General features: G+C 43.7%; 1 protein-coding gene across 3 annotated transcripts in view; it reads right to left on the reverse strand.

Moving 5' to 3' along the window:
• LOC141128269 (nicotinamide N-methyltransferase-like) overlaps window positions 1-20,400 on the reverse strand; it is a 38,788-nt gene that overhangs the window by 1,889 nt on the left and 16,499 nt on the right. For all 3 annotated transcript variants that reach the window (XM_073615470.1, XM_073615469.1, XM_073615468.1), the window contains exon 3: window positions 4,620-4,827. In XM_073615470.1, the coding sequence (XP_073471571.1) occupies window positions 4,620-4,827 (208 nt within the window). The remainder of the gene's footprint in view (window positions 1-4,619; window positions 4,828-20,400) is intronic.

The raw sequence follows: 20,400 nt of genomic DNA on the forward strand, positions 1-20,400 counted from the left end.
TGGTCAGCCTCAGGCAATCCAGGCAGGTCCGAACAAAATAAATTAAAAAAAACTCCAATAAAAAACAAGTCACTACAGGGAAGAGGGGGTCCATGGGCACATAACATTATCCCAGGATATGAACATCAATATTTTTCCTTACTCCAGTGCATTGTCTCCATATGGCCACATATGATATTAGATGCTAAAGACATTATATTGTTTTTTACACTATGGTTCATTGAATTGGATTTGATATCTACAGATTTGATATCTGCTGACTTGATATCCATCAGGATTTTTCTGGGTTATAGGTGGCCTTGGCTCAATAGGCAGGCCCAGGTATCCAGCATCTACCTTGTAGAGCTCTAGCACCTCATTCACCCATTGGTTTTAAAAGGTGGGATGCTGGTTCTTCATGGCACAGGCAGATCCTATTCCTTATATTTTGATTTTTAATATATTGTTTTTGTGCAGGTAGAGAGGCAGAGAGTAGGATGCTCTGAGGGAGGGTTATACCACCTCCCACTGTAGGATGTTTGTTTAATGTTATCAGGAAGGGTGAATATAGGGAGGGAATTAGCTTGTTAGGGTTGATTTGTGTAGTGGGGCTAATATGGGACCTCTCCCTTGACAATGCCTTCATCTGCTTTGGTCTCCAGAAGGATGATATCATCTTTTCTATAATCAAGGATTACCATCTACTCCCTGAAATTTTGGCTCAGAGATGACATAATCATCTAAACCAGACATCACTAAATGGCAGACCGCAGTCTGGACACAGATCAAGTGTTAGTCCTGTCTAGACCGCAGCTGCACCACTTAGCCTGATGTCTTCTTCTGCCGCCGCGACTGCTGCTGTTAAAATTCACAGTGAAGGGTGGGAGACACAGCAGTGTGGATTCCTCTTCTGTTTATGCATTTGCCTGCCTGCTGCCACTGCTTCTGTTAAACTCGCAGTAGGCAGGAGATATGGCAGTTCTACACGGGGAGTGGGAGCTGCACAACCTTTCGCTTGCTAGCAAGTGTGGGTCAGCTCCTGCCCTCAGTGCAGACCTTCTGTATCTCCTGCCTTCTTCCCTGCTGTGACTAACAGCAGCGTCATGGCGGCGGGCAGGCATATACAAAGGAATCCACCCTGCTGTGTCTCCCACGCTCTGCCGTGAGCTTTGACATCAGTGGCAGGGGAAGAGTTCAGGCTGTTAAGTGCTCTTCGAGATGCTAAAGGTAGGACTGTGAAGGGGGAAGAGCTGTAACTGGAGTGGAGACTATGATTTAAAGTGGGGGGGGGGGCCTGTTATGTGAAAGAGGGCACTAAAGACACTGATATAAAGGGGGCTGTGATGTAAAAAAGGGGGGAGAGGCTGTGATGTGAAGGACCGGAGTCCAATTTAGAATGTTACAATCTGATCACTGGGAAGTGGTGGTGAGAGGGGGGGGGGCTTTGCTTTTTCCTGGCTGAAACAAACTGATGACCTCTCAGCCTAGGGAAAGTCAGTGACTGGAGCTCAAAGACAACTTTAGTAATAAAAAGATAGTTACTGTGTATTGTGACTTTTTTCATGCAGTTACCAAAAAGACCAGCTTTACAGTTTTTAGGACTTTCAAAAGGGTGAAATGGAGAACATCACCAATTTTAGATGTTTGTTTATGTCTGGTCTTATGTTGGGGGGGGGGGGGGATAGAGTTGACTTTACTGAACAGGCAAACTTAAGACCTTAATTCAAATAGTGCCAACAGATAAAGGGAATATGTGTAACACGTACAATTGACATTGAGTATTTATTTTCATGATCTAAATTAGAGGTCTCCAAACTGGGGCCCATTACAAGGTTTGTACTTCTCCACTATCCCCTCCCCAATAGTAATGGAGGGCTTTGATGGGGACACTTACAATATGCAAGAGGGCAACTCTGTATTCATTCAACAAACCGATTTTTGACCCATCAATATTTGTAAATTATACGTGGCCCTTGTACTAAAAAGTTCGGAGGCCCCTGACTAGGGATGGGCCGAACATCCCCCTGTTCGGTTCGCATTCAGAACATGCGAACAGGCAAAAAATTAGTTAGAACACGCAAAACACCATTAAAGTCTATGGGACACGAACATGAAAAATCAAAAGTGCTAATTTTAAAGGTTAATATGCAAGTTATTGTCATAAAAAGTGTCTGGGGACCTGGGCCCTGCCCCAGGGGACATGTATTAATGCCAAAGTTTTAAAAATGGCCGTTTATTCGGGAGCAGTGATTTTAATAATGCTTAAAGTGAAAACAATAAATGTGAAATGTCTATAGTATGCCTGTAAAGTAGTGCATGTTTCCCGTGTTTATAACAGTCCGAGAACAAAATGACATTTCTAAAGGAAAAAAAAAAAAAATCGTCATTTAAAAGTGCTAGCGCCGACTATTAATGAATTATCGTTCCCGACAATACACACAAAAGTCATTGAAGGAGGAAGAAAAAAAAAAAAAAAAAAAAAAACCAAAAGGGCATGTTGGTTCCCCAAAATTCCATTACCAGGCCCTTCAGGTCTGGTATGGATATTAAGGGGAACTCCGTGGCAAAAAAAAAAAAAAAAAAAAGTGGGGTTCCCCCAAAAATCCACACCAGACCCTTATCCGAGCACACCACCTGGCAGGCCGCAGGAAAAGAGGGGGGGGGTGAGGGAGTGCCCCCCCCCCCCGAACCGTACCAGGCCACATGCCCTCAGCATGGGGAGGATGTCCCCATGTCGATGGGGACAAGGGCCTCATCCCCACAACCATTGCCCGGTGGTGGCGGGGGGGGGGGGGGCTTATCGGAATACGGAAGCAACAAGTCCTTTATTAAAAATAAAAGAATAAAAAGATTCCAGTGATGTAACTCAATAAATCCATGCTCCTACTCAAGCGATGTAATCCAATTCTCGATCTCCAGCGAGGAACATGCACAGGATCCTGCCTCCACCGGAGGCACCCAGCCAATGATGCAGGGTTAGCTTGACAGCTCTTATGTAGCTAAGGGCGGGGCCACCCGTCACGTGACCCCCACCCCCCTCTGACAAGGGGAAATGCCAGGGTTTCCCAGTGACATATATGGGCGACCCCGCCCCCCTCTGAAGCAACACAGGATTCCCGTTGCATCAGAGGGGGCGGGGTCACCCGTACACATCCCCAGGAAACCCCGGCGTTTCACCTTGTCAGAGGGGGACAGGGTCACGTGACAGGTGGCCCCGCCCTCAGCTACATAAGAGCTGTCAAGCTGGCTCCGTGTCATTGGCTGGGTGCCTCTGGTGGAGGCAGGATCCTGTGCGTGTTCCTCGCTGGAGATCGAGAATTGGATTACATCGCTGGAGTAGGAGCATGGATTTATTTTTTTTAATTTTTGGCCCGGAGTTCCCCTTAATATCCATACCAGACCTGAGGGGCCTGGTAATGGAATTTTGGGGGACCCCCACGCATATTTTTTTTTTTTTAATATCTTTCATGACTTTTATGTGTGTTGTCGGGACTGACAATTCATTGATAGCCGGGACTAGCGCTCGCACTTTTAAATGACTTTTTTTTCCCCTTTAGAAATGTCATTTTGCTCTCAGACTGTTATAAACACGGGAAACGTGCGCTACTTTACAGGCATACTATAGACTCCCCCCAGGTACGAAACGTAAAGGAATTTCAGTTTGTTTCACTTTAAGCATTATTAAAATCACTGCTCCTGAAAAAAACGGCCGTTTTTTAAACTTTTTTTTGCATTGATACATGTTCCCTGGGGCAGGACCCAGGTCCCCAAACACTTTTTATGACAATAACTTGCATATTAACCTTTAAAATTAGCATTTTAGATTTCTCCCATGGAATTTTAAAGGGTGTTCCGCAGCTTTTCGAATTTGCTGCGAATACCCCAAATTGTTCGCTGTTCGGCGAACAGCCAATGTTCGACTCGAACAGATAGCGTATCCCTGACCTAAATAGAAGAAAAAAAAAAAAAAAAAAAAAAAAAAGGAATTAAATTTATATAGAAAACATAAGTACACACCTACATTTGCCGCCACCTTACATCAATTAAATTATAATTGAGGGTTCCCAGATTAGGCGCTAATGATTAGAACCTCCTGAGGTAGTAATTAAATGGAACCAGGCTTATTTAAAATCTCATATCCAGGGTCTGGTGTTCTATTCACATGTGTGGGGCCCATCAAGCCAAGATCAATAGAGCTCTCTAATGCCCTTGGAAAGTTGTGTACGACAATGGATTTAAGAGATCAAATGGTTTAAAAATCAATTATTCCAATGTAAGGAAAATAAGCCACAAGTGGTAAATTTCAGATAGTTGCTACATTCTCTAGAATTGGCTGGCACAGCAAATTCAAACCAAGAGCTGACCATCTGATCCTAAAAGAAGTCTCAAAGGACCTCAAAAATGTAAATACAGGGGTTTAGGTATCTCTTACAACAACTGGGGTCAAAGTGCATGCATCTAGAATCAGAAAGAGTAGACTCGGTTTGAAAAAATAATAATAATAATAATAATAATAATAATAATAATAATAATAATAACTAATATTTGCCTGTTCAAATATGTTAAAAAATTCAGCAAATTTCATGGGGTATACTTTTACATTATTGTACAGAAGCTCTTGTTAGGATTACATTACATACCCATTTCCCTCAATCTCACAGACAGTCTTCACAATTTCTGACCAATCAAAAGCCTCTGGGTCATTTTCCAGCCACTTCTTAAGCTCCTGTCGGTTTTGGTCTGTGAAATCTGAGGCAATGATATAGGGAAAAGATTCACAGGCAGACAGAAGTTGGTGGATGGTAGGTCCGCTGCCAATGTCAATTAGAACATCTCCTTGGATCCCTCCTGCAATGGAAGCCAACTTTAAAATAGCAAATTAGGCAAATTAGGCAAACTGTTGGACAAATAAATAATAGATGTGTTTATCACAACACTATACTGGAACAACAATGCTATCAATGGTGTAACTAGAACCTTCAGGGCCTCAGTGCAAGAAACCATGAAGGGCCCCCCTGACCCCCGGCCGGGGCCCTTCTCTCGGAACGCCTGGGTCCAGATGAAGTACAACACTTGTGACCCTGGTAGTTCCGCCACTGGTGTCAGTTAATATTTTATACTTTTTTTTTTTTTTTTTTTACAGTATTATTTTCTAAAACAGACCTCTGTTGTTCTACCTTTGAGACAGAGAAAGGAGATTGAGGGCTGTGTCCTCAATCTCCTTCTCTGCAGCCTCAGCTACACAGAATGAAGGGACAGGAAAAGTTCTGTACAGAGGCTTCTGATCTATTCATAAACTGAAGCATAGGTGTGCTCAGCCTATTGCATTAGGGTGTGCACCACGTGTGTGCGCGCGCATGTGCACGTATAAGTACACACACACAGTATCTCACAAAAGTGAGTACACCGCTCACATTTTTGGAAATAGATTATATCTTCATATGACAACACTGAAGAAATGACACTTTGCTACAATGTAAAATAGTGAGTGTACAGCTTGTATAACAGTGTAAATTTGCTGCCCCCTCAAAATAAACACACAGCCATTAATGTCTGACCCACTGGAAACAAAAGCGAGTACACCCCTAAGTGAAAATTTCCAAATTAGGCCTAAATTAGCCATTTTCCCTTCACCAGTGCATTGTGACTAGTTAGTGTTACAAGGTCTCAGGTGCGTTAAATTTGTTGTCATCGCACTTACTCTCATACTGGTCACTGGAAGTTCAACATGGCACCTCAAACTCTGAGGATCTGAAAAACATAAATTGTTGCTCTACATAAAGATGGCCTAGGCTATAAGAAGATTGCCAAAACCCTGAAACTGAGCTGCAGCACGGTGGCCAAGACCATACAGCGTTTTAACAGGACAAGTTCCACTCAGAACAGGCCTTACCATGGTCGACCAAAGAAGATACGTGCACATGCTCAAAGTCATATCCAAAAGTTTGTCTTTGGGAAATAGATGTATGAGTGCTGCCAGCATTGCTGCAGAGGTTGAAGGGGAGGGGGGGGGGGGGGTGGGGGGTGGGAGTCAGCCTGTCAGTGCTCAGACTATTCACAGCATCAAATTGGTCTGCATGGCTGTCGTCCCAGAAGGAAGCCTCTTCTAAAAAGATGATGCACAAGAAAGTCCGCAAACAGAATACTGAAGACAAGCAGACTAAGGACATGGATTACTGGAACCATATCCTGTTGTCTGAGGAGACCAAGAAAAACTTATTTGGTTCAGATGGTGTCAAGCGTGTGTGGCAGCAACCAGGTGATGAGTACAAAGACAAGTGTGTCTTGCCTACAGTCTCAAGCATGGTGGTGGGAGTGTCATGGTCTGGGGCTGCACAAATGCTGCCGGCACTGGGGAGCTACAGTTCATTGAGGGAACCATGAATGTCAACATGTACTATGACATACTGAAGCAGAGCGTGATTCTCTCAGAAACTGGGCTGCAGGGCAGTATTCCAACATGATGATAACAACCGCAAACACACCTCTAAGATGACCACTGCCTTGCTAAAAAAGCTGAAGGTAAAAGGTGATGGACTGGCCAAGCATGTCTCCAGACCTAAACCCTATTGAGCATCTATAGGGCAACCTCAAATGGAAGGTGGAGGAGCACAAGGTCTCCAACATCCACCAGCCCTGTGATGTCATCATGGAGGAGTGGAAGGGGACTCCAGTGGCAACCTGTGAAGCGCTGGTGAACTCCACTCCCAAGAGGGTTAAGGCAGTGCTGGAAAATAAATGGTGGCCACACAAAATATTGACACTTTGGGCCCAATTTGCTCATTTTCAATTAGGGGTGTACTTACTTACTTTTGTTGCCAGCGGTTTAGACATTAATGTGTTGAGTTATTTTGAGGGGGCAGCAAATTTACACGGTTATACACTCACTATTTTACATTGTAGCAAAGTGTCATTTCTTCATGTGTTGTCACATGAAGATATAAAATATTTACAAAAATATGGAGCGGTGTACTTACTTTTGTATATATTATATATACATACATACATACATACACACACACACACACACACATACACACACGGGACGGAAAGTATTCAGACTCCCTTAAATTTTTCACTCTTATATTGCAACCATTTGCTAAAATCATTTAAGTTCATTTTTTCCTCATTAATGTACACACAGCACCACATATTGTCAACAATTCTGTGTTTGTCATTTTTGCAGATTTATTAAAAAAGAAAAAAACTGAAATATCACATGGTCCCAAGTATTCAGACCCTTTGCTCGGTATTTAGTAGAAGCACCCTTTTGATCTAATACAGCCATGAGTCTTTTTGGGAAAGATGCAACAAGTTTTTCACACCTGGATTTGGCGATCCTCTGCCATTCCTCCTTGCAGATCCTCTCCAGTTCTGTCAGGTTGGATGGTAAACGTTGGTGGACAGCCATTTTTAGGTCTCTCCAGAGATGCTCAATTGGGTTTAAGTCAGGGCTCTAGCTGGGCCATTCAAGAACAGTCACGGAGTTGTTGTGAAGCCACTCCTTCGTTATTTTAGCTGTGTGCTTAGGGTCATTGTCTTGTTGGAAGGTAAACCTTCGGCCCAGTCTGAGGTCCTGAGCACTCTGGAAAAGGTTATTGTCCAGGATATCCCTGTACTTGGCCGCATTCATCTTTCCCTCGATTGCAACCAGTCGTCCTGTCCCTGCAGCTGAAAAACACCCCCACAGCATGATGCTGCAACCACCATGCTTCACTGTATTGGACAGGTGATGAGCAGTGCCTGGTTTTCTTCACACATACCGCTTAGAATTAAAGGTCAAAAAGTTCTATCTTGGTCTCATCAGACCAAAGAATCTTATTTCTCACCATCTTGGAGTCCTTCAAGTGTTTTTTTTTTAGCAAACTCCATGCAGTCTTTCATGTGTCTTGCACTGAGTAGAGGCTTCCATCGGGCCACTCTGCCATAAAGCCCCGACTGGTGGAGGGCTGCAGTGATGGTTGACTTTCTACACCTTTCTCCCATCTCCCGACTGCATCTCTGGAGTTCAGCCACAGTGATTTTTGGGTTCTTCTTTACACCCCCCCCCCCCCCCCGATAGCTCAGTTTGGCCAGACAGCCAGCTCTAGGAAGGGTTTTGGTCGTCCCAAACGTCTTCCATTTAATGATTATGGAGGCCACTGTGCTCTTAGGAACCTTAAGTGCAGCAGAAATTGTTTAACCTTGGCCAGATCTGTGCCTTTCCACAATTCTGTTTGAGCTCTTCAGGCAGTTCCTTTGAAGACATGCACTGTGAGCTGTAAGGTCTTGTATATAGACAGGTGTGTGGCTTTCCTAATCAAGTCCAAATCAGTATAATCAAAACACAGCTGGACTCAAATGAAGGTGTAGAACCATCTCAAGGATGATCAGAAGAAATGGACAGCACCTGAGTTAAATAAATATATGAGTGTCACAGCAAAGGGTCTAAATACTTAGGACCATGTGATATTTCAGTTTTTCTTTTTTTAATAAATCTGCAAAAATGTAAACAATTCTGTGTTTTTCTGTCAATATGGGGTGCTGTGTGTACATTGAGGAAAAAAAATTAACCTAAATGATTTTAGCAAATGGCTGCAATATAACAGAGTGAAAAATTTAACGGGGTCTGAACACTTTCCGCCCCCACTGTATAAAATACATGTACATCAATAAACCAATAGGAGCTCCATGGCTCCGCTCACGGCACCAGAACCAGGAAGTATGGCCTCCGGCGTGATCTGCATGCCTCGCTCTGGAAGCCAGTGAACAGGGCAATGCCGATCACGTGACCCCATGCGTGACGTCCAAGCTTTGTTATGGCCAAAGCGCAATGATGCCACTACGTCTGACTGAGGTGCGCCAAAATCTCCAAGCCGAATCAATGAAGCCTCGAATTGGACGCAGAGCCGTGGTGACCACAGGCAAATATTCCAAGTGACACCCTGGATATATACTAAACTAAAATGAACATATAGATTAATAAATAGCATTTTATTACATCTGAAAAAATGTCAACAATTCTGTGTTTTTCTGTCAATATGGGGTGCTGTGTGTACATGAGGAAAAAAAAAAAAAAAAAAAAAAAACCCACACACCTTACATGTTAGCAAATGGCTGCAATATAACAGAGTGAAAAATTTAAGGGGGTCTGAATACTTTCCATAATACATACATACTTTGTAGACACTAACTTTTGCGCAAATCAATATACACTTTTGCCAAAAATATGTAGCAGAATACATATTTAGGAAGAACTTCAATTTTTTCACTTTATTGAATAGGTTTATAACAGTAGTAGAAAGCAAAACAGTTTTTTCAAAATTGTCAGTATTTGTTTATAGCGCAAATCTTCCAGGGGTCAAATGGTTAAAAAGTAGGATTACTTGCCTGTGTGCCCCCACAACTCACTGTACAATTTTGGCTTCTGCTGAAATAAATTAACTTCCGCGCCTAAGTGGTAGTGAAGTCATCTCGCCTGGCCAACCAAAATGTCCAAAGAAGGCTGGACGTCATCTCAGCCTGGCCAATCAAAACCTGGAAGACCAGCTGTAGAGGTCAGCAGCTGGCAGAAAGATCCTGGGTGCTGGACTGGAGGTTCTGCTTAAAATTTGGATAGGGATATAGATCATACAGTATACTGTTTGAACTTTGAAAGCAGGCCGTGCTATTACTTTTTTGTATTACAGTGTATATGGGTTTCAGTGATAAAACTATATGAATCTTTGAGAGAGTTCTTTGTACCACTACAGTTTACAGCTACTTTGATCAAGTGAAATTTCTAACATGCCACACACATTACATTTGCCTGGAGATTTATCAAATCCTTTGCAGTCAGATTTCACAAAGCTCACATATGCACTGGATGGGTCCTGATGTTTATCCCCCCACCCCCTATTAAGCAGATATAAACTCTAACTGAATTCATTTTATGTGCTCTGTGCGCTGTATATTTTAAGCCTTTTCCATACTTTTTATTAAAATACTTGTTTTCATGTTTTTTTTTTTTTCCATTCTTTGCATAGTTGCCAACATTGTAAAAATATTTTTTAAAGGACACTTTTTTTGGCTGTAGGCAGAGTCACATTATAATTAGGGGGCGGGGCATGCATTTGTGGGAGTGACATAGTTGAAGCAAAAAATGCAACATGCACCAAAAGTTGGTGTGGCTTATGGTGAAAAGTGGGCGTGGCTTAAAGGGGGTGTGGTTAGAGTCTGAGATGAATGAGGGATGGAGAGGAAAGGGGGGGGGCAGGGATGGAGGGACAGCAGCCCCAGATCCACCACCACAATAGCAATATGTATTTCAGAGTTTAACAATCAGCAGATAAAGATACCCCAAACACCTGGTGTTAGCACTTCAATCCTCCTCCCGATTCTTGGACAGTTGTCTTCTCTGTCATTACCACTTTCCATGTAAGTGGTCTGAAGGATTACCCTTTAGGACATTCTTTAGTAACCACCAATTGAAGCTTTGGGGACAGCCACATATCCAAGCTTTGGACTTGCCACATTTTGTAGGAACTGGGCATAGGGAACTGCTTTGAATGGAGCCACCATCCTTTCTAACAATCTCATGCAAAGGCGAATAGAGGGATTTCCTTTTGACCTGACCATCCGCACCAACTCTTATGGAGTTGTGGGGGTTTTTTTTTTCCCCCTGGGCAAGGAGACCTTTTCTGGGCTGTATCTATGATCAGACACAAATACTGCAGCTTTTTTTTAGCGATTTTAATGGGGACCTCACTAGATTGAGAACACAACCCAGACCGTTCCAGGTAACTGGTTGCAATGCATACACCTTACTCCGAACACTGATTGGTCTATTAGCAATAGATCGTCTAGGTATGCAAAGACTGTTTAAGCCCTGTGCCCTTGACCTGATTAGAGGTGGGGCTAGTACTTTTGTGAACACTCGGGGTGCTGTAGCTGGCCCGAAGAGCAAGGCTATAAAACTGAAATGCTGCTGTTCTACTTCGAACCGCAGAAACCTTTGGTGAGCAGGAAATATATGGACATGCAGATATGCATCCCTGATGCCGATAGGCGCCAGAAGTTTTCCTCCTTGCAGGATAGAAACTACTGACCTGATCGACTCCATAGAAAGGAGCAGATCTTCAGGAACGGATTTAGATTCTTTTAGATCTAGAATGGATCTGTTGAATTTCTGCGTGGATCTGGATCTCCGTGGATGCATGAAAAAGGCAGTAAAGGTTTTAAAGGAACCTGAGAAAAAAAAAAAACAGAACTATCAGCCAACTCTACTAGAGGTAGCATGAAAGAGGCCCGAATCATCTCTGTAAGATTTGTACCAGCAGTTTCTCAGATTGCAAGGCTGAAAAAAGGTTCAACTCTAGTTGTCTCCTCTGCAGAGGAGTGCTCAGTTTGCCTTTCTTCCTGATTACCTGAGGGTAACCCTTCATCCTCTACCCACTGTTCCCTTGATAAGAGATCTAAGGTCGGGGAGGGGGATCTAACACGCTTCCCATCCTTGGATAGCAGATGCGGTTAGTCGCTAATTTTCCTACTAGGCCCTGCAGGGCGGAGGAAAAACACACTATCATGTATGAATCATGAATGTTTTCTCCTCTTAGCTCAGTTTCCACTTTTTTTTTTTTAAAACCAAGGAAGGGACCTGAACTTTCAGCTTACTCTGTTAGGAGTAGTAAAAAAAGTGAAATGAACCATCTGTCAGATTTTGTACCATCAATCTGTCAGATTGTGGAGGTTGCATAGTGTTCATCAACCGTTTCCTCTGCAGGAGGAAAATTTGGCTCGTTCACCTGATCACCTGAGGATAACACCTCATCCTGTTGCCACTGTTCCCTTGGAAAAAGGGGTTTGAGGTGGGGGGGGGGGGGGGGGGAATCTAGCACGCTTCCTATCCTGAAGGATGTGATTAAAGCCGCTAACCTTCTTTCTAAGCCCTGCAGGGCAGAGGACAATGCATAATTAGTCACATATACAGGGGCTGAGATGTGAGAAGCAGCTGCACCACCAATTGCTTCCAATGACTCACCCTGGCTTGCCATGTCAGGTATCTCCGGAGAGGATGACACTGTGGAGGCATGACTGGAGTTCCCAGTGCCTAGGGGTGGAATCCTTGGTACCTTTGTGATACATGGAAGTCAAATGTGCTAAGCACAAATGCAGAGGCACTTTAACAAATCATGGTATTTGCTGAATAGTTTTAGCAAAAGAAAACAACGTCACCATAAAGGATCAGCCTTTGATGCTGAGTACCATAATATTTCCTGTGCTGGAAATGCTGGTTTACACACCTTTACATGCCCAGTGCTCCTGTGTCTCTTATGCCCCGTACACACGGTTGGATTTTCCGACGGAAAATGTGCAATCGGATCATGTTGTCGGAAAATCCGACCGTGTGTCGGCTCCATCGGACTTTTTCCATCGGATTTTCTGACACAAAGTTTGAGAGCAGGCTATAAAATCCGATTGCGTCAATTCCGACCGTGTGTGGACAATTCCGACGCACAAAGTGCCACACATGCTCAGAAGAAATTCCGAGCCGGAACAGCTCAGTCTAGTAAAATTAGCATTCGGAATGGATAGAGCACTTTCGTCAGGCTGCAATGTTTAAAATAGTTTAATACAGTGCACACTCCTCTTCTTTATAATGCTAGAAGAATGAAGTAGTTTTGCTGCTCATAGTCACACAGACTTCTCACAAACTTATTGCTATTATTTATCGTAATTCCCTCAATATATTTTGATTTGTCACCTGACAATTTTTTTTAGTTTTTTTATTTTTGTTTTGTATTTTTTTCCAAGGCTGATTTTTTTTTTTTACTCCAGAATATTTGTGTGCGTTTTGTGTGTCAAGTTACCACAACACCATTATTATCTTGTGAGTAATTAACCAATGCAGCGCTAAATAAAATAAAAGGGATGATAAACTCATACCCTGTGCACAAATAAATAAGGCGATGGTAAACTCATACCCTGTATACAAAATATTGTGTATAGACAAAAATGAACATAACAAACAAACACAGTCTCAAACGACTGACAGAAGTGTCCATGATGATATAAAGATTCATCCAGATATGCAGTGCAGTGTTCTTTAAGTGAAGAATAAACAAAAAACGGATGGGAATGATGTTTCAATTCAAAAGAGAAATCTTCATATATTCGGAATCAATGTGTGAATGGCAGAAATAAATACTCTTACCAGAAGAGGTTTGACTGGAGGCCACTGGTGGTAGGTTCCATGAGACAACCGTGGCTGTGATATGTACGGATCCACAGCGGATGAATAGGTGACCTTCAGAAGAAGCAGGCTGTTGGGGGAAGACGACTTCCACCCCATAGAAGCTCAGTTCATAAAAGGAAGGAAAAATCTCCACATAGGGCATGAATCCGGTATATAAAAAAGGTAATTTTATTTTAAAAAGTGCCAGAAAATTGTTGACAGACACTGAATAAATGGATAAAAGGTGATCACAAAGTAGTTGTAAAATCGCATGGTGACAAGACATCAAAAGCTTCAGCACCTCGACATGTTTCGGACGATGGTCCTTCAACTGGAGCATATGGCTTAATGTCTGGCACCACGCTTTCATTTATACACACACAAAATTATAAATGACACTCAGCTGTGTATGCCGCCGCTGAGCGGACAAAACAGCCAAATGGAAAAGAGGCTTGGAGCGCATCAGCCGGTGCGCGATGACATCATATGCAATGATGCTGTCACATGTTTTTGTCTCATAGCCTGTAATTGGAGGCCACCGCCCCCTGTGTCAGCAAATGAAGTGTGCAAGCATAACGTTTAGTGCTGATTGGCTGTTTTGTCCACTCAGTGGCGGCATACACAGCTGAGGGTCATTTCATAATTTTGTGTGTGTATAAATGAAAGCGTGGTGCCAGACATTAAGCCATCTGCCCCAGTTGAAGGGCCATCGTCCGAAACATGTCAGGTCGCTGAAGCATTTGATGTCTTGTCACCACGCGATTTTACAACTACTTTGTGATCACCTTTTATCCAGTGTCTGTCAATTTTCTGGCACTTTTTTTTTAAAAATAAAATTACCTTTATATACACTAGGAATCATGCCCTATGTGGAGATCTTTCCTTCCTTCATGAACTGAGCTTCTATGGGGTGCAAGTCGTCTCCCCCAACAGCCTGCTTCTTCTGAAGGTCACCTATTCATCCGCTGTGGATCCGTACACCATCTCACAGCCACGGTTGTCTCAGATGGAACCTACCACCAGTGCCCTCCAGTCAAATACCCTTGGGATCGATTGATCCTTAAAGCTCGTACAACACTCCACCTCTTCTGGTAAGAGTATTTGTTTCTGCCATTCACACATTGATTCCGAATATATGAAGATTTCTCTTTGAATTGAAACATCATTCACATCTGTTTTTTGTTTATTCTTCACTTAAAGAACACTGCACTGAATATGTGGATGAATCTTTATATCATGGACACTTCTGTCAGTCGTTTGAGACGGTTTGTTATGTTCATTTTTGTCTATAAACAATATTTGTATCACTATACACAATATTTTGTATACAGGGTATGAGTTTACCATCCCCTCATTTATTTGTGCACAGGGTATGAGTTTATCATCCCTTTATTTAGCGCTGCATTGGTTAATTACTCACTGCACAGTTTACCACACTGTTTAATGCTGGCAGCTATAAGTTTACCATTTTATTTTTGTAGTAGCGCAACTATTTGTCGAAACCATTATTATCTTGTATTATTTAATCTCAAGGAGATTGTTTGGTGTTGGTGTCTCTTGTTAATTTCACATTGTATTTTTGAAATTTACCTGCCTCCTCACAAACTGTCCTTTTTGAAGGAAAACACACATAGGCAAGTATAATTGTAACAAAAATTCCTTTATTAAGGGCTCAGAACCAAAACAAAGAGGGAGGCAACGCTGGAGAAACAGCAGAAATTGCCGAAGCCTTTGGCCCCCAGGGCAGACATCAATCCTTTTACAGCAAAATTGGTGGCCCGAGGAATCCATATCTAAGGAAGTGCAGTCTGGTCCAGAAGTTCCAGAGATCCTGAAAGCAGAAGATGACATGTATGTCCTCAGGCTGTGGTACTACAAGAGGCTGCATATTTTGCCAGACCAGACTGAGCCTAGGGCCATCACTCTCTGGTCTTCCTTCCACACTGTGGCTCTGGTGTTGGAGATGTGGCAGGAGTAGGACCTGGAGGAGAAGGAGGACTATGTGTGAGGTCACAAATGTGGGTTGCACATGTGATTTGGCCCCTCAAGCCCTTATTTAGAGCTTCCAAAATTAAGAACTCACACATGAGTCCTTGGCCCTCCTCCATCTGCATCATTTTGCATGCAGTTATGCCAGCAAAGTCCTCTTCCACACTGTGGGGTGTTCTGAGGGCCTCTGTAGCCGTCCAAAATAGGCCTATGGCAGCCTCCTCCAGGTTACTCCTCTTCCTGCCACTTTGTCTTTGAAGGTGGAGGGTAGGGACCTGGGTATCAGGCAGCCTGCTTGGCCCGGCCACCTCCTGGCTGAGACTTCCCTGTGTATGAAAAAGGGACATGGTTTTAGTTTTTGCAAAATCAATCACAATCATAAATTAGTACTCCAAACTAACACCTATTTAACATCATTGATTGGACAACCAGCAATATTTAGAAGAATGCTATACCTGGCTCAATCTGGGCTCCTCCACATGTTGCTGCCTTGAAGGCCCAGGTTGGGCGTCAGAAGCCTCAGCTGGGGGGGGGGGGGGTAGGAAGAGTGGAGAGTGCTGGCCTGGGTTCAGTCTGACCTGCCAGAAAATGCAGTCTGTCATAGTACCACAGCTTGGGGACATAAATATCATCTGCAGCTCCGGATCTCTGGGAATCCTGGACCTTCTTGCGCTCCCTTAGATAAGTGCTCCTCAGGCCACCAATTAGAATCTTCAAATAGATGTCTTTGCCGTGGGGATCACCGTCTTCACAAATTCGAACAAATTATCCAGCGCTGTCTTCCGCTTTGTTTGGTTCTTATATTCAGGGTGGTTTATCTGCCACAGACAAGGCAGTCCTGATTCTTCAAGATATCCATTTTCACTGCAAGACAACACAAGACAAACCGTAATGTCAGCCTAAAGTCTTCTAAACTTATGCAAATACAGGCCTCAATCTAGAAGCAGTATAGGCCCAATGTTAAATCTTACCTTCGCTATCACGATCGGAGCCTCCGTTGCTCCTTCCTATGCTCACAGATCGTACGTACTACGCACGCGTGTTGCGCTTTATAGATACCGCGCATGCGTGAAACTCTGCCCGCCCCTGACGTTCTTGATAGTCTATTCCCCGCCCCTTCTCGTTCGGCGCAGAGCCCATGGCGGAGACACAGCAGGTGTCTGATAATTACACCAACGAGGAGGAGGAGGAAAGCCCGGAGCCAGAAACATCCCGATCTCAGAGGAGACGATTTAGGGCATCAAATATGTCCTTTAGGGAGATGTTGGAGATGGTGGACATCCTGAAGAAGGCCGACTATGACGGGAAGTATGGACCTTACCCCAATGTCCGAAAGGCCAAGATCATGGCGAAAGTGGTCAAGAGTCTGCACCGGAATTTCAGGGTACGACAATCGAAAGAGCAGCACAGGAAGCGGTGGTCGGACCTCAAAATTAAGAGAGCATGAGCAGTACAGAAGGATCAGGAGAGTGCTGCAAAAAAGTAAGTAGTTGTCCTGTGTTCCCATTCTTTATTTTTATTACGTTCGTGCTGCTCCATGTGCTTTTCTTAACTGTTGTACAGTTTAAAATGTCAACTTTCATGTTCATGGGCACATTATTCGTTCGTATCAAACATTGTTCGTTCGGCCTAGAAAACACCATTGCTTTGGCCATATGCATTTGCCAACATTTTTTATGGCCTACTTGTCTGAAAATAATTTGGTTGTGTAGATGGGTTTGTTACTAGAATGAAATGCAAACTAGATTCTGTGTAAGGAGAGGACACTGAGCAGTTTTCACATCTGGACGCTGGAGCACTAGTGTGGGACACAAGAACACACTTTATTAGGGGGTCCACACAGGTGCTCCAGAGTATACTATAGGGGGTGACTCCATCTGTGAAGCTTGTACTAAACAGGTAAAGTATTGAAGCTTGACAAAGGACAATAAAAATTCTACATCTACAAAACAGACAATTGTACCCCACTTCCAAGCAATGTTTCATATTCCTATTTTTGCCAAATATCTGTGTGCTAAGTATACCTTTTTTTTTTTTTTTTTTTTTACATAGGGGATAAAAGACTCGGAGGACACCCCTCATCCGAGGAGACCAGAGACCCCCTACCTCATGAAGTGGAGACCCACCAAAGCCAACAGGAGGAGGAAGGAGATGGTGTGTTTTTGGTTATCTTTTTTAGGTGATCGTGATGTTGTGGATCCAGGGCATTTCACCTCAAAGTGCACAGATGAGGATGAGGTCATTGATGTTTTAGGGAGAGTTTAAAACCTCTCGAAATCCCTTTGTTTTTTTGTGAGCTAAAAATTTTTACAATTTGACATATTTGTGAAAAGCCAAATTTTGAAGATGCACACACAGTGTGTCAACATGTGCTATCTGCCAACACGGGAGATCAATGTAGGCGGTTTTTGAGGTGGGGGGGGAACCCCTTCATCAAAAGTAGCTGTGAGGAAGGGGTTGCACCCACAAAACACGTCCCTTGATCCCCCATGATGGCAGCTAGCACATGTTGACATTCAGCAATTTGTGTGCATCTTCAAAATTTGGCTTTTCTAGGGATGGCTTCACCCCATCTGAACGCAATATCAAACACAGTTTGTAAAAACTCATGTCGGATATTGCCTTCAAGTTCTACCAAATGTGCACTTTGTAAGTTCAAGATTTGTGTCTTTCTTGTTGGTTTTAAACATGCCCGTTTTATATTACATGGACATTTCTACTTTTTCTAATGTGACCCCAAAAAATTGTTATACAACAAACACGTTGGTTTGTTTTAAAAACCTTTTCTAAATGCACATGTGATTGTGCTGGTATTAAAAAGATTGTTAATCAAGAATGTGTGGTTTATTGTTTCAACGCTCCAAAACATTTGTTGTGCTCCAATTGGTGTTTTCAGTGACAATGGGTGTTATTTCCTAAGGGAAAATCCACTTTGCACTACAAGTGCAATTTCAAGTGCACTTGTAGTGCAAAGTGTCTTTGCCTTTAGTAAATAACACCCAACAATGCTTTGTAATGTTACACAATCATGCCATTTTCAGGACTCGCCACACTTCTGTCAGGGTCAGCTAAAAGAAACACAAGCAGTAAAATGTCAAAGATTTTAGTAGTTAAATTTTTTTTTTTTTTTTTTAATTTGAAAAAGGTTTCAGACATTGTCTGGTATATTGATAGCCCCCCTACCTGCAAAGTATCTTAGACGGACATCACAGGCCCTCGGGGGGGAAAGCCAGGACGGCCACTTTCAAGCACCGTCAGGGTTGGTTCATTTTGAATTCCAGCCTCAGGCCCAACTGAGCCAGCATAGTTGGCAGAATGTTGCTGTAAAAAGTTGTGTAGAACACAGCACGCCAGGATGATGTGATTCAGTTTGTACTCCGCCATGTGTATGGGTGTAAGAAATAGGTGGAACCGGCTGGCCATGATTCCAAACGTGTTCACCACTCTTCTGGCGCTGGCCAGCCGGTAATTAAAAACCCTCTGGTCCGGGGTGAGGGTCCTCATCGGGAATGGCCGCATAAGATGGTCCCCCAGCGCAAACACTTCATCCGCAATGAAGACGAATGGGAGTCCTTCCACGTTGTCTTCTGGAGGTGGCAAGTCCAAGCTGCCATTCTGGAGACGCCTGTAGAACTCAGTCTGGGCGATGACTCCACCATCGGACATCCGGCCATTCTTCCTCATGTCCACATACAGGAACTCGTAAGTAGCCGACACCACCTCAATACTATTGAACCCCTTATAGTTGAAATAGTATGACCCCGAGTTGGGTAGTGGGACGATGTGGACGCGTTTCCCATCAATTGCCGCCTCGCAGTTAGGAAAGTCCCACCGCTGGGCACAGTGGGAGGCCACAGTCTGCCATTCCCGTGGCATAGAAGGAAACTGTGGAGTCAAACAGCAAAAAAAAAAAAAAATATTAGTCATTTTGCACATAAACAGGGAAAGCAGGTTAGACACAAACATTCTTGACCAACATCAAGATAACATTTGAGGGAGTTTTTAAAAACCAAAGTATAAAAAAGGTACACCTATCAGATTCCCTCTCCACCCCTCTCATGGGCCATTTCTAACATTTTTGGGGGGGCTCTTGGACAGGTAACCCTCTCCACTTCATTGAGAGATGAATGCCTAAATAATGTGTATTACTTTGGCCAGCCCCTTCTTAGTTAAACTATTGGCAGCCCACTGGAAAGGTAAGAAGTGTCATAATATTATTAATAATAAAAAAACGTTAAAAACAGTACCATTTGAAAGTATTCAGGCAGGCCCTTGCACTCCATGCTTTGGGGAATTCATCCATACATCTGACCACTAAAGAGATAGGTATAGTGTGTATGGGTTTGGCAAAGTCAGCAGATAGATGATTGAGGATAGAGAAATCCAGCACGAGAGGGAGGAGCCGGATGTGGGCGTGGTGTTGGTGCCGATGCTGACCCTGGGATGCCCGGCGTCCCCCCTTCCGTGATGCAGGCTTCGGCTCACATGCGGATCATCCCCTAGCCCGTCGCTGACTCCTCGGCCTGCTGCCTTCTCTCCCCCCCCCCCCATCAGTTACCTCCGTCCCAGGCGTGTGCCATGGCGGGTATGGGTGGTGAGAGCGGTGCGCTCTGTCCGCCTGTATCTGAGCTGGCAACATTGTGCGGACTCTTGCCGCAGCAGTGAGTGCATTGAACCCTCCACTGTGGGGCTGGCTGCTGTAACCCGCCGAATCTAGGAGTAGAACACAGAGCTTGCAGTGCCCGGCGCTGGGGAGGCTGACCCTCAAGCCATCCATAAGAGACCTCGTGCCCGCCGGGGCCAGTGCCAGTCCTGTAATAGTGGAAGCTGCGGGATGGTATCAAGGTGCAGAGAAAAGCTCCAGAGGATGAGTGTTTGGTAAGATACTGACCTGCTCAAACCCATCTGAGCGGTAAGTGTATTCTTAGATCTGTATGAACTACAAGACGCTACACGTCACAGCCACATCTACCCGACTTAAAGAATTAAAGTGGTGTTGCGGCCGAAATTACACTTTTTAAATAAAAATACCCCTATAATACACAAGCTTAATGTATTCTAGTAAAGTTAGTCTGTAAACCAAGGTCTGTTTTGTTAGTTTATAAACTTACAGCAGGCCCTGGCCATCTTAAGTCTGGGCATCTGAAGCCAGACTGTATTTCTTCCTGGATCTCATCCTTGCAGATCTCGCACATGCTCAGTGCAGCACAAGCAGTGTAATAGGTTTCAGGTCAGGTTTC

This window comes from Aquarana catesbeiana, linkage group LG02 (genome assembly GCF_042186555.1).
Source record: "Aquarana catesbeiana isolate 2022-GZ linkage group LG02, ASM4218655v1, whole genome shotgun sequence".
NCBI classification, from domain to species: domain Eukaryota; kingdom Metazoa; phylum Chordata; class Amphibia; order Anura; family Ranidae; genus Aquarana; species Aquarana catesbeiana.